Source organism: Kogia breviceps, chromosome 3 (assembly GCF_026419965.1).
Source record: "Kogia breviceps isolate mKogBre1 chromosome 3, mKogBre1 haplotype 1, whole genome shotgun sequence".
In the NCBI taxonomy this organism is placed as follows: domain Eukaryota; kingdom Metazoa; phylum Chordata; class Mammalia; order Artiodactyla; family Physeteridae; genus Kogia; species Kogia breviceps.
This window is the reverse complement of record NC_081312.1, coordinates 175,116,760-175,132,066: the sequence shown is the minus strand read 5'-3', so window position 1 is coordinate 175,132,066 and position 15,307 is coordinate 175,116,760. Positions and strand designations below refer to the sequence as shown.

Genomic DNA, 15,307 nt, shown 5'->3' with positions numbered 1-15,307 from the left:
AACATGAAATATATTCCAAGATAGACCATATGCTAGGCCATCAAACAACCTCAATAAGTTTAAAAGGATAGAAATAATACAAAGTATATTCTCTGATCCCAAAGGAATGAGATTAGAAATCTCAGGGAAGAAATTGGGAAAATCAATAAATATGTCTAAATTAAACCACAGACTCCTAAACAACAAATGAATTAAAGAAGAAATTCCAAGGGGAATCAAAATTCTTAAAGACAAATGAAAAATGACACAACACACCCAAATTTAAGAAATGCAGCTAATGTAGTTCCATAGAGGGAAATTTATAGCTGTAAATGCCTTTAAGAAAGAAGGTCTCAAACCAATAATTCAATCTTCCACATTAAGACAATGGGAAAATGACAACCTAAACTTAAAGGAAGGAGAAGAAAGGAAATAATAAAAAGAGCAGAAATTAATGAAATAAGACTAGAAAAGAAATAGAGAAAAGTCAATGAATCCAAAAGCTGATTCTTTGAAAATATCAATAAAATTGACAAACATTTAACTAGGCTGACAAAAAAGAAAAAGGACTCAATACAGTCAGAAATGAAAAAAGAGACATCATTACCAACCTTACAGAAATAAAAAGGACTGTAAAGGAATACTGTGAACAAATGTATGCCAAGAAGTAAGATACCTGTTTTTCTACTAGATATAAATGAAATGAACAAATTCCTAGAAAGACATAAACTACTAAAACTGAATCAAGTTTAGAAGAAATAGACAATTGAAATAGGCCTATAACAAGTGAAGAGATTGAATTAGTAATTAAAAAAAAAAAAACTATTCAAAAAGAAAAGCCCAGGCTCAGATGGCTTCACTGCTGAACTCTACCAAACATTTAAAGAATGAATGCCAAAACTTCACAAATCCTCCCCAAAATAGAAGAGGATGAATACTTCCCAACACATTTTGTGAAGCCAGTATTACTCTAATACCAAACCAAAGACATGAGAAGAAAACTACAGACTAATAGTTCATATGAATATGGATGCAAAAATTCTCAACAAAATACAGCAAACCAAATCCAGCAACTTATAAAAATAATTATATACCCTAATCAAGTGGAATTTATCCCAAGAATGCAAAGTTGATTCAATATCTGAAAATCAATTAATGTAAATTAATCATATCAATAGAGTTAAAAAACAAGATCATCTCAAGAGAAGCATTTAACAAATCCAACATCCTTCCATGATAGAAACACTCAACAAATTAGGAATAAGAGGGAAGTGCCTCAACCTGATAAAGAACATCTACTAAAAACCCACAGTTAATATCATGCTTCTTGGTGAAAGAGGGGATGTTTTCCTGCTAAGATAAAGAACAAGACAAGGATGTCTGCTCTCACCACTTCTATTCAGCATTATATGAGGTTCTAGCCAGGGCAGTTAGCTAAGAAAAAGAAATAAGATAGAAAGGGAAGAAGTAAACTGTCCCTATTTGCTAATGACATGATTTTATGTATATAAAATACTAAGTAATTAACTAAAAAACTATTGGAACTAATAAAATTAGTACATCAAGACTGAAGTAAACATAACTTTACAAAAATGTTTTATTTTTATATACCTACAATGAACAACCTGAAAATGAAATAAAATAATTGCACTCACAATAACATCAAAAAGAATAAAATACTTGGGAATAAATTTAACAAAAAATACAAACTTTTAAAACTACAGGGGCTTCCCTGGTGGCGCAGTGGTTGAGAATCTGCCTGCCAATGCAGGGGACACGGGTTCGAGCCCTGGTCTGGGAAGATCCCACATGCCGCGGAGCAACTAAGCCCATGAGCCACAACTACTGAGCCTATGTGTCTGGAGCCTGTGCTCCACAACGGGAGAGGCTGTGACAGTGAGAGGCCCATGCCCCGCGATGAAGTGTGGCCCTCGCTTGCCGCAACTGGAGAAAGCCCTCGCACAGAAACAAAGACCCAACACAGCCAAAAATAAATAAATAAATTAATTAATTTTTTTTAAAAAACTACAAAACAGGGCTTCCCTGGTGGCGCAGTGGTTGAGAGTCCGCCTGCCGATGCAGGGGACACAGGTTCGTGCCCCGGTTCGGGAAGATCCCACATGCCGCGGAGCAGCTGGGCCTGTGAGCCATGGCCGCTGAGCCTGCGCGTCTGGAGCCTGTGCTCCACAACAGGAGAGGCCACAACAGTGAGAGGCCCGTGTACCGCAAACAAACAAACAAAAAAACAAAAAAACTACAAAACATTGAAAGAAGTTGAAGAAGATCAAAATAAGTGGAAAAATATCTCCTGTTCATGGCTCAGAAGATTTAACATTGTTAAGATTGCAATATTCCCCTAAATGCAAGAGCTAAAACTATAAAACTCTTAGAAGAAAACAGAAGGGTAAATCTTCATGACCTTGGATTTGGCAAAAGGATTCTTAGATAGGACACCAAAAGTCTAAGCAACTAAAAAAAAAAAAAAAAAAGAAAGAAACAAATGTGGATGTCATCAAAATTTAAAACTTTTGTGCTTCACAGGACACCACTAAGAGCAGGAAAAGACAACCCACAGAATAGGAGAAAATATTTGCAAATCATTTATTTGATGAAGGACTTGTATCCAGAATATATAAAGAGCCCTTACAACTCAATGATAGAGACAACTCACCCAAATGAAAAATGAGCAAAGGATCTGAATATACATTTATCCAAAGAAGATATACAAATAGCTAATAAACATGAAAAAAAAATGTTCAGTATCACTAGTCATTCGGGAAATGCAAATTAAAACCACAAGATACCACTTCACATCCACTAGGATGTGGGATAATACAAAAAGTTGGATAGTAACAAGTTTTAGGAAAGATGTAAAGAAATCAAAAGACTCATGTACTGCTGATGTGAATGTAAAATGGTACAGCCATATTGGAAAACAGTATGACAGTTCCTCAAAAAGTTAAACACAGTTACCATATAACTCCTCAATTCCACTCCTAGGTATATACCCAAGAGAAATGAAAACATATGCCCCCACAAAAACTTATACACGAATGTTTATAGCAGCATTATTTATAATAGCCAAAAGATGGAAGCAACACAAATGTTTATCACCTGATTAATGGATAAACAAAATGTGGTATATCCATACAATGGAATATTATTCTGCAATAAAAAGGAATAAAGTACTCATATATGCTACAACTTGGATGAACCTGGAAAACGTTACCCTAAGTGAAAGAAGCCAGCCACAAAAATCCACATATTATATGATTCCATTCATATGGAAGTCCAGAATAGAGAAATCTGTAGAGACAGAGATTTGTAGTTGCTTATTGCTTGATGAGGGATGGGGTGGGATGAGGAGGATGGAGAATGACAGCTAAAGGATATGGGGGTTCTTTTCAAAGTGATGAAAATGTTCTCAAGTTGGCCACGATGATGGCGGCACATATCTGAATTTAGTAAAAAACACTGAATTATACGCTTTAAGTGGATGAATTGTATAGTATGTGAATTATATCTCAGTTAAGCTGTTTTTTAAGAAACAAACAAGGGAGGTCTTTGTGTACTATTCTGGAATAATCTCCAAAATATTTTGTTAAATAAGACAACAAGATGCAGGAGAAAAAAAAGAATTATTCCATATCCTGTATGTAGGTTGTATATCCTATAGTTACATGAATCTATAAATGTGTTAAAATTCATAGAACTGTGCAACAAGAGGAAAAGGTAATTTTATTGTATGATGATGTAAAAATATAGACTCTTTAAAAATACAGTAGAAATTGAGAGAGGAGAGGTATTGTCACCAGACTTGGTAGTCCCGGTGGTGGACATCTGGGAAATCTTCAAGAAGAAAGTCACACTTGCAAGTATCTCGAAGGATGATTTGGCTCTGGATGGATAGATATTTAAGGAGAGGTTTGATGAAGAAAAGAAAATCATTTAAGACAAATGTTAACAATGGCCAAGAGTACAGAGTAGAGAATTTCTGACCGTCTGGGGAGCATTAATTGTTTAGTTCACTGAAAGGAAGGATGCGCACAGGAAAGAAAATAGATCAGATTGTGGATTTCCTTGTGCATCAGGTTAAGAATTGAAGACTTTGTTGTACGGTCATTGATGAGCCATGAAAGGTACCTGATCAGGACTCTGCCTTGGGGATATTATTCCATGGGAACTGCTAATAAATAAGTTGTAGACCAGTTAGAAGGCCGTTATATTAATTCAGTCAGAGAATGAAGAACTAATACAGGTGGTGGAGATCTGAGAGAGACGGGAACACATGGGATCAGTATTGTGAAGAACGTGGCAGCTGGTTGGGGAGGGAGAAAATAGTCCAAAAATTGGCTCTTTGGTTTTGTGCCTACGTGACTGGGATGATAGTACTGTTAGGAAAAGGAGGGGAAAGCAGAGAAGTTGATGAGTTTAGGTTGGGAGTTGTTTAGTTTCAGGAGCTAGGAGACGTCTAAATAAGACACCTAACGGCAGTTACAGAGGGAAGCCCCACAGTATGGTCGGCACTACACCTGCAAATTCAACCAACCTTGGATGGAAAATATTGGGGGGGTGGGGAGGAATCCAGAAAGTTGTAAAAAGCGAAACACGAATTTGCCTCACAGTGGCAACTATTTACATAGCATTTAGATTGTATCAGGTGTTGTAAGTAATGCAGAGATGATTCAAAATGTACAAGAGGATATGTGTAGGTTATATAAAATGTGGGAAAGATATATGGTGGTGCAATCAGAAATTTGAGTTGGGAAAGTTGGAAGTCAGGGAAGCTCATGTTGGATAACTTCAAGTTTTTTCCCATAAAATACGAAGCAAGGTCATCCAGAGGGAATAAAATTGAAGAGTGTTTCTAAGCAGCTTTAAATATTTTCTCTAATTCTGCCCTTTTGCATGAATGGAAAACAAATGATCCACATCAATTATAATAGGTAATTATAAGCCTTTAACATTTGCTAGGTATCATGCTAAGAGCTTATTTCAAACTTAAAACATCCCTACCAGACAAAAGGTATTAGCCGTTTTATCCACATATTACAGAGGGTAATACCTGAGAGAGAGAGAGAGAGAGAGAGAAGATTGGAAATAGCTCAAGGTTACCCAGCTAATCAGAGGTGGAACCAAAACTGAATATGAGCTCTAACTCCGAGCTCTGAGGACGTTAGAGCATGCTTTCTGAGGTTTTCCTTTCAAATTTCTTTAAAGCAGCAAAATGTTGGTTCAAGAAGTTACACGGATTAAAGGGATAGAATACAAAGTATGTATTCCATGTATACGATGAAATGTAATTTTAATATAATTTTAATAAAGTTTACCTTTTAAATAAATGGAGAAGGGATGGCTTGTTTAATAAGTGCATTGGGGCAGTTAACTATCCAACTTTAATTTTTTTAAATTAATTTTGATCTCCTGATAGAAATCAGAACAGTGGTTGTCTATGGCAGGGTAGAGATGGATTTAGGGGCACAGGGAACTTTCTAGGGTAGCAGGAATTTCCTGTAATTTGATTAGAATGTTGGTTGCATGGGGGTTTTTTGTCAAAACTCATTGAAATGTACATTTAAAAATCTGTACATTCCACTCTATGTAAATTTTATCTCAGTTTTAAAAAGGGAAATCTATCTATAGACCTCCAAGACAGCATTAAATTTTAAAAAGCAAGCTAAAGGGTGGTGAGACGTACAATACAGAAGAAAGAAAACATTATTTCTGTGGATCCACACTTGTGTGTGTAAATGTCTCATGGTTCTTGGGTCCATCTACTCCACCAAGAGGTCCTTCCGCTAGTGTCAATCTTGGTGCTCTTAGGGTTTCTTTCTGGGATGCGAAGAAAATAAAGACTTTTATATTATAACATCGTTAGCTTAAGAGTAAATTTCCCCATTGTTCATAATACCCCTTGGTATAATATTCTCCAGTGAAGAAAGATACTCTTTCAGGAAATTCTAACTAAAAAACACGACGTGGGGCTTCCCTGCTGGCACAGTGGTTGAGAGCCCGCCTGCCGATGCAGGGGACGCGGGTTCGTGCCCCGGTCCAGGAAGATCCCACATGCCGCGGAGCGGCTGGGCCCGTGAGCCATGGCCGCTGAGCCTGCGCGTCCGGAGCCTGTGCTCCGCAACGGGAGGGGCCACAACGGTGAGAGGCCCGCGTACCGCAAAAACAACAACAACAACAACAAAAACACCATGACGTGTTTGTATAGTGATTCTGGAAACTAGTACATCTTCACAGGCAGCCTTGTATAATGGGGCTGTAATCAGGTGATCTGAATTCTTGTTCTGACTCTGCCACTTGATTAGATGGATATTTTGGAATAATTCATTTAATCTCTCTGGGCTTCAATTTCCATGTTGGTTAAAAAAAATGGACTGAACTGATGACTGAGGGTCCATCCAGGCCTAAGAGTCAGTAAACCCTGTTCCTTCACAGGGACCTTCTATGAAAGAGGTCACCTGACCTACAGTAGACATATGGAAAGTCAGATTTTCTCTGCTTTTATATTTTGAAACAGGTGACAACCAAAGCCAAGCAGCTGAAGGATTCCGTTACCTGCTCCCCAGGTGAGTCAGCACCCACTCCATCCCATTAATCTAAAGCCATTCCTTCAAAATAAATCCCTTTGTATAATAACTTGTTTTGCCCAATGGACTCTACTGGTCATCTCTGTGAAAGGGATCGAATTACAAGCCCCCACAAGCCAACGCAGCCCTGCACACACTAAGTGCTAAGATGTACTTAGAAACCTTGTTCTTCTCTAGTATTGGGGGGGTGGAGGGAGGTACGCAGGGGAAAGCCAGTCTGCGCCATATCCCCACGCTGTCCACCACTGCCACCACACACACAAAGCGTCCTTCAGGACAGGCCAAGCAGCTTCTCCAAGAATCTATGTTTCTCAAAATCCATTTCGTCCAGGGACTTACTTCCCTGGTGGTGCAGCAGTTAAGAATCCGCCTGCCAATGCAGGGGACACAAGTTCAAGCCCTGGTCCGGGAAGTTCCCACATGCCACGGAGCAACTAAGCCCGTGCACCACAACTACTGAGGCCACGTGCCACAACTACTGAAGCCCATGCTCCGCAACAAGAGAAGCCACCGCAATGAGAAGCCCACATACCACAACGAAGAGTAGCCCCCGCTCTCCACAACTAGAGAAAGCCCGTGCGCAGCAACGAAATCCCAACACAGACAAAAATAAAATAAATTTATTTTTTTTTAAAAAATCCATTTCTTCCAATACTAAGTGGATCAAGTCCCCATACTTTTTGCTTGGAACCAAGAAGAAAACGCCTCCTAAACCTTCCAGCTCCACTTAAATACAGGTCCCTGTACTCGATGTAACCTACTAGGGACCAGCAAACCCTGAGATCTCGAAATGTCTCCCCTGGAGAGGACGGGGCGCGCGGTTCTGCGGGCTCCAGCGAGGAGGGCATTTCCAGACCGCTCTCCTGCCAGCGCGGCTGTTGGTTTGCGTGTGGAGGCCCAAGCGCACAACGTGCTTCTGTGAAAGACGCTCCCATCAGACACAGTCTCCAGAAACCTGATCCTGAAAAGGCGGTGGGGCGCGGACAGATCTTCCTGGAGGACCGGAGGGGTCGGAAGTGTGTGAGCAGGGCGGGAAAGGCGTGGCTGAACACACCTGTGGGTCGCCGGGAGAGTGTGCTTTTCTGTCAGGCGAGGCATCGTGGTGGCACAGGAAGCAGCTTGGCGGGGGGCGGGGGGCGGGCGGGTCCCCCGTGCAGGCAGTGAGCCCAGCGGGAGGTGTGACGGATTCACTGTACTTGCGCTCGTGGAATTAATAACAACCCTAGATTCTGAAGAACATCTTTCCATACCTCGAGAGTAGCCGCTTGTCCCCTCTCAAAGAGACCTTCTCATCCTCTGGTCGCACCCTGGCCCTGGGAGGCCCCCGAAGTCCTCAGAGCGGTGGAAGGACAAAGGCTTGGAATCAGACAGAAGTGGGTTCAGATCCCACCTCTGCTGCTTCTGAGACTGACTCCCCCCCTCTGTGCAGTTGGGGTCACGATGGCTGTCTTTATAGAATAATGTGAACGTTAAGTCTACAATACATGCAAAATGCCCGGCGCACTGTCTGCTGCGGTGAAGGCAGCTGTCCTGACCCTTGTCACCGGAACTGACCTTGCCCTTCCCCTCCGTGTGTCCTTTCTCACAGGGATGGTCAGACTCTCCGAACTCAGATCCACAGCCCACAGCTCCAGGCCCCCCAAGGCCGCCGCGACCTTGCCGGACGACATCATCACCCAGCGGGAGGAGGCCACGCAGGCCGGGGAGCAGGAGGAGGAGGAGGAGGAGGAGGACGGCGAGGAGGAGGCCGAGCCGGAGGCCGCGGAGGAGAGCCGGCCTCGGAGGCGGAGGCCAGCCCGGCCGCCCGAGCCGGAGGAGAAGGGCCGGGGAAGGAGGCAGAAAGACTTCGACATGTCGGAACAGCACGAGTCCAGCGACGACGAGAGCCAGAAGAGAGAGCGCGCGCGAGCCGCGGAGGAGCCCTGGACTCAGAACCAACAGAAGCTTCTGGAGTTAGCATTACAGCAGTACCCAAAGGGATCCTCTGACCGCTGGGACAAAATCGCCAAGTGTGTCCCGTCCAAGAGTAAGGTGGGTGACGCCGGGAAGGAAGGCCTCCGAGCGGGTCTAGATCACACGGACGCGGCCGCAGCGGGTCCGCCGGCTTCCCCTCCTCCTACGCGTCTTTCTATCCGCCTCATCTCTTACCTGCCAGTTACCTTCCACTAGATGTCTCCCGAGAGCCTGTGAATCTGCACTCGACTGCTTAGTGCAACTGAGGTCAAGATTCCAAGTTGAATCGTTATACAGACCAGTTATGTTTTCTCAGCGAAAACCCCACGCATAGATCATAACCTCCCCCCACAGCAATCCCGCCAACCTTCTGGAGCGTTCGCTCGGCGGGGGCGGGGCGGGCACGGCCGCGCAGGGCCGGGGCTCCCTCGCAGGCGGAGGCTCCCTTCGGCCAGCGGGGAGAAGGTTTCCCACAGAATCACGAGCCCCTCCAGAGCTTCACAGCTCTTTAACCCGGGGAACACGTGTGGCGGCCGGCGTCGCCATGGTCACCAGTTCGGCCGTGTAACTTGTCTGGACTCGGTAGCACCTGTGGACCAAAGGCTGGAAGTAGTGTTGGGGGCGGGGTCAGGGAGAGGTTGCCCTCAGGATCAGGATCCTGCTTGTCCTCTGTAGCCCTTGCCTCCCTGTGTGCAGCGCTTAGTGTCTGTTTAAACACATCTGCCGGGAGTTCCCAAATGCCAACTCAGATAGGAGGGAAGAGCCCCTGTGGGAGGTCAGGCCCTGTCCGGTCTCTGTCTTCTGCTCCGACAGTTGGGAGCTGCAGGGCCTCCGCTGTGATCTTTTCATCTCCAGCCTTTCCTGATACAGCCTCCTGGGCGTCTTTCCTCGTAGCCATACCCTTCGTCTGAGGCACCAGGAACACCGAGAAATCAAAAGAACCAGTCTCCTTTGCCTTCTGTGCCCATCACTCGGTAGCCTGTGGGCACACTGATGTTCATTTACATTCTTTTTTTTTAATTGAAATTCGATGTCGGAAAATTTAGCTTGTGGCCATGGATGTTCCCGTGCGTACAGGTCTAGTTATCTATCACCTACTTTAAAATGAGGAAGTTGAGAATTCTCGGGGAGAAAAATAAACCATTAGCAGTTGATCTATTTGAGAAACACATCCTCCCAGCCCCTCCAATTGGTTTGCCAGAAGTAATTATTTCCCCTGAATTTCTTTAGCATCTGTCGGGACACAGGCATTTACATGTGTGATGAATTGACACTGGCTTAAAATGAAGGAGCTGGAACCGTGGATTCCTGCGGATAGCACACTCAGAAACTCATTGCCTTGGGGTTTGGAAACCTTCCTGGTTCGGGAGGAATGAGCAGCACTGTTTATTACCCTGCAGGTGTTCCCCTTAAGCCTCCGCGTCAGGTCCAGGTCCAGGTCCAGGTCCAGCTCGCCTGCTACAGGGCGACCCCCTGGACGTGGCCTGCAAGCCGCTGGGGGCCCTGGGCCTGAAGGAGGAGCCTCTGCCTGAGGCCCACCTGGGGCTGGGCTGGGCCCCCCACCCTGGCAGGCCTGCTGCTCAGAGCCCAGGGTCCCCGCATCCCCCCACAGAGCAGTGGGCCGGCCGGGCGGCTCGGCTGTTAGGGAAAGGGTGACGCTTTAGGCAGGTGGCCCTTGGGGATGCAGAAGAGGCATTTATTAGAGGATTCTCTCAGAACACTACTAAGCCGCAACCCCAGGAAGAGAATGAACGCCCCTTCTCTGTCCAGGGCCACCGATAAAGTCGTCTTCTGCGGAGCACAAACCGGTCCACGTGTGACCTTAAGTTAGTGAAGGCTTACCGTGCCGTTGGGGTGTTTTTGAACAGAAACAGAAATGGATTCTGGAAAGTACCTTGTGATAAACAAGAGCAATGAGGCCGACCGGCAGCTGGCATCTGAAGCTACTAGTCCTGTAGCCTGACTGGAAGGCTGGAAGACCTCGGCAGGGCCGGCACGAGCCGGAGGAAGAGTGGGGCGCACTCCCCGCAGTAGCCCGTGGGGCTGGGCCGACGGGGCCCTACGGCAGGAAGGTCCCCGGGGCCCCCAGGGAGAGGCAGACCATAATGAGAATGATGTTGTGGATGCCTGGCCTCAAGGTTTTTCATTTCTCTGAGTAATGTGTTGTGACGAAACGGTGAAATGTTAAAATGTTAAGTACCACTGGTGAGTGGAAAGTCACCATCACAGTAACCAAAGTCTCCGTCCCACAGACAGCAGCCAGCGGCCCCTCCCACAGGGCGCACATCACACCTCCTGCCCGGGCACCCAGGGAATTCCAGGTGGACAGGCAGCCCTTGGTCAGCGCTGGGCACGGCAGGCTCACCCCACGAGGGTCACTCTGATTGTAACTGTCAACTCTCTGTCTCTCTCTCTGTCTCTCCAGGAAGACTGTATCGCTAGATACAAGCTGCTGGTTGAACTGGTCCAAAAGAAAAAACAAGCTAAAAGCTGAATCCTCTGGAAGATGATGTTTACCTTATTTTCCAAAAGGATTATTTTTAAAATCTTATGCAGAAATTTGCATTTTGTACCTCACTATTTCTATACGTCATGTGCCTTAGTAAAAAAAAAAAAATTAAAAATATAAAATAAATGTTGTGCAACATTGTTTAAACAAATACTGTGTTAAAGGAGAAAAAATCAGATTTGGGTATTTTATACATTATTTTCTCTCTCATCACTGCAAAGTTTAATTTCCTGGGGAATAAACTGAATAGTGCTTTCTAACAGTCAGGCAAATGTATGATTTTGAAGGAACATATGAGTGAACTAATGTGTAAGAATGAAAACTTAATGTGTTTCTTTGACCAAAGATCACACCAGCTAATGAGTAGCAGGATGCCAGTATTTGGGAGAAAAAACCAGCTTTGTATTGAGCTAGCTGGCTGGGAGTAGTGTGGGGTTATCTTAACTGTATGTATATGCATATGTTATAAGTATGTAGAAAAAAATAAGTCTAAATGCACAAGGACATAATAAACTCTAAGTTTGGAGGGTTTGGTAGAAATGCATACCCAACGGATAGAATTTCCAGACAACACGTAGGCAAGGTTTTAAGGATCTGATGACACTGAGTCCCACTCTTCAATACTTAAGTTAAAAATCACTATTTTGTGCTGTTACTTTTGACCGAACCATCACCATCCGCTGAGTGCTCCTTTTTAAATCTGTCATTTGCTCAGGGCTGAAAGCAGTCTGCTAAAGTACAAATTGCCTAAACTTGAAAACCATTAAGATCACCAGAACAGTGCTTCCCTGGTGCCGCAGTGGTTGAGAGTCCGCCTGCCAATGCAGGGGACACGGGTTCAAGCCCTGGTCCGGGAAGATCCCACATGATGCAGAGCAACTAAGCCCACGTGCTACAACTACTGAAGCCCGCGCACCTAGAGCCCGTGCTCCACAACGAGAAGCCACTGCAATGAGAAGCCCGCACACCGCAACGAAGAGTAGCCCCTGCTCGCCGCAACTAGAGAAAGCCTGCGCGCAGCAACGAGGACCCAACCCAGCCAGAAATAAATAAATTTTTTAAAAAAGATCACCAGAACACATTTCAGGGAGGTGATTTGATAAAATAGCTATAAAGACATCGTTTTTCTCTAAGGATTGAAATGAGGTTAGATTCCCGGAGAAGGTTAGGGTGGCAGCGGCCACACTGGCTCTGTAACCTTTCAGCCTGAGCAGGACACTCGTGGCTCCAGGTAGGCCCGCCTCTGATGCTGTGGAGGACCTGCCACCTCTGCAACGTCAAAAAGAGCAGTGGAGGGCTTCCCTGGTGGCGCAGTGGTTGAGAATCCGCCTGCCGATGCAGGAGACACGGGTTCGTGCCCTGGTCCGGGAAGATCCCACATGCCGCGGCGCGGCTGAGCCCGTGAGCCATGGCCGCTGGGCCTGTGCGTCCGGAGCCTGTGCTCCGCAACGGGAGAGGCCACAACAGTGAGAGGCCCGCATACCGCAAAAAAAAAAAAAAAAAAAAAAAAAAAAAAAGAGCAGTGGAGAAACTGCTCCAAGTCATTGCTTTCATGAACCAAGTCCTCGGGCAGCAGCTCCCCTGAGCCTCCTCCGGGTCGGGAAGGGGAGGCAGCCGGGAAGGGAGAGGCTGCCTGGCCTGCATGTCAGGAGGCCTCTTTCTAAGAACAAACAAGAGCCAGTCACGGGCGGCAACAGAGCCAACAGCTTCTGCCCCAGAACTTTCTCCTGGAGCCAATGGGGCCATGAGGTTATTACTGTGCATTCGCTTTGGGCCAAGGCCCACTCCCCATTGGCGTGGGACGTCTCGGAGGAAGAAGCTGGTGCGTGGAGAGAATCAGGAAGGGATTGTTCTGGCTGCTTCCCAGGCCTTGGGGTCCATCCTGTCTCCGAGTCCAGGGTCAGGCTTGTCACACAGCTTGGTTGTCCAGCCTGTGACATTCTGTGAGCATCCTTCCATGAAATCACCCTTTTCACTTACGGTACTTTGAATTGGGTTTCTGTTGCATGCACCCCCAAATCCCATGACCAGATTTCTGGGCTTCCATTGTGGGGAGAGCCACACAGGGGTCCAAAGATGCCTTAAGAGGTACAATTTAGGATGAAATGCCCTAATTTGCCTACCAGCCTCATCTTTTGCACACCCACTGAGGAGGAGTCTTCTAGCCTGGTTTTCTGCTGATGATTATCCCTGCCACCAGCCCCTTGCTGCGTGGCCTCCCCTATCTGGGGGACCTGGAGCTGCTGAGTTTTGTTGAAGTCGGACCAGTGGGCTGGGTGGGGCAGGGCTCAGGAGCTCAGCTGCACACAGGAGACCCGTGGGGTTCAGTTTGAGCGAGGTCACGCTCAGGAAAGCAATGGCACCTCCAAAAGGGGTTCCCGACACAGGTCACATGGGGACCAGGCACGGCCCCCCCCTCTCCTTCCTGACACCCCAGGGAGGTGTTCCCTAAACCCACCCCTCAGCCCCTCCTTGTGACCTTATCTGTCTATTCACACCTCTGAGCTGTGTGACATCAGTGCCTTGTCTTACCTCTTTGTCTCGATTCCTTATCTGGAAAAATAGGGAATAACGGTGGCTGCTGCATAGGTTGTTATGATGATAATCTGGCTTGTTGAACACAATAAATGTTCTTTTTCTATCTGACCATCCAGGCTTCCTGTTACCATCATTTTCAGTGGCTGCAGACGCAGGTAGCAGGGCTGACAGGCCACCAGCCACGCTCATTTGGTCCCTCGCGGGCGGGAATCCCTAGCCTGGGCCCCAGGAGTCCTGGGCAGTGTATAGACCCCGGTGGTCTGGGAACCCTGCCAAAGGTATGCAAAGTCTTTACTCTTTTGGACGTGTGGTCTTCTGGAGGGAGGGTACACATCTTTCACCAGTTGCCCCAAAGGTTCCTTACCCAAAAAGGTTAACTCAGGCCTCTGCTCAAGTGTTTACTCTGACTGCAGCCCACCAAGGGCCCACGTGGTACAAGGAGAATCCTCAGACTTGGCCCCTGACAAAAAGAGGCCCAGAATTCGACCTCAGAGTCCCCACGCCACTCAGACCCTGGCAGAGGGAACAGCAGGAGGTGTCTCTTCGTGCGGGGTGGGAAAGTGCTGGCCTGGCAGCACGCGCGCCACCCACCTGCGCCCCCCAGCCCCGCACAGCTTGGGGTGTCTGCCCTCATCTTCCCGGAGAACCGGGCCCTTTGTCCGGTAGTGATTGACATTTACTTTCTCCACTGGGGCAAAAGCTTAAAGCTCCACCACCGACGGCACCGGTTTTCAAGCCCATTCACACGTTCCCTCCTGTGTCCTCATGAAGCCCCTGACTGTTCTAGCAGGTTCCCACCAGCAGCCAGTGCTGCTTCGAGGCCAGGTGCTGTCACCCTCTGCCCAGGGCCCGGCGGGGCTGGCAGGCCTGTGTTCTTTCCCGGCTGTGCTTCACGATGCTTTGTTACTAAGAACTGAGGTTCCCAGTGGACGACCTGGTGCTTCTGTGACATTTGCTTAGGAACCACCTAGAAGTCTTGCGCTCTTATCTCCTTGATTGACCCATGTGTGCTTGGCAAACGTCCCGCCCCACAAGACGGGATCCGTTTTGACTGGAATATTGCCCACGTGGGCCAAGTCTTCTCCTGGGTTCCTATCTCAGTTTTAGAATAAATCATAAGCAGCTCTTCCCAGTCGATGTTCCAGACGCCTTAGAAAGGCCTCTTGCCTCTTGGTATGTGCCAGCCCTGCCCTCACACCAAGTCCACCCACCCCTTTTTTTTTTTTTTTTTTTTTTTTTTTGCGGTACGCGGGCCTCTCACTGTCGTGGCCTCTCCCGCTGCGGAGCACAGGCTCCGGACGCGCAGGCTCAGTGGCCATGGCTCACGGGCCCAACCGCTCCGCGGCACGTGGGATCCTCCGGGACCGGGGCACGAACCCGCGTCCCCTGCATCGGCAAGCGGACTCTCAACCACTGCGCCACCAGGGAAGCCCCACCCGGGAAGCCCCGCCCACCCCCTTTTGAAAGTAGAGAACTCATCCCTTTAAAATACCAACTACCTCAGCCCTGCTTCCACCTGTAGGGTAGCTGTTGTAGTTGTTAGGTTTTTTTCCTAACACTTAAATGGCACAGTTTAAGTTGTGACGTTCTATACACACAGGGTGACCACAGGTCCCAGGTGGCCCAGGACAGTCCCAGTTTAACACCTGTCTCCGTGCGCCCAGTCTGGACTGCACGTTACATGGTCACCCGTCTGTGAGGGGCTGCTGGAGGATGGCTGGTCCCAGAG

At 47.0% G+C, this 15,307-nt stretch overlaps 1 protein-coding gene across 1 annotated transcript in view; it reads left to right on the top strand.

Moving 5' to 3' along the window:
- DNAJC1 (DnaJ heat shock protein family (Hsp40) member C1) overlaps window positions 1–11,166 on the top strand; it is a 194,815-nt gene extending 183,649 nt beyond the window's left edge. The window contains exons 10-12 of the mRNA XM_059057860.2: window positions 6,509–6,557; window positions 8,167–8,609; window positions 10,957–11,166. Of these exons, the coding sequence (XP_058913843.1) occupies window positions 6,509–6,557; window positions 8,167–8,609; window positions 10,957–11,025 (561 nt within the window). The 3' untranslated portion in view covers window positions 11,026–11,166. The remainder of the gene's footprint in view (window positions 1–6,508; window positions 6,558–8,166; window positions 8,610–10,956) is intronic.
- The last annotated feature ends 4,141 nt before the right edge of the window (window positions 11,167–15,307 follow it).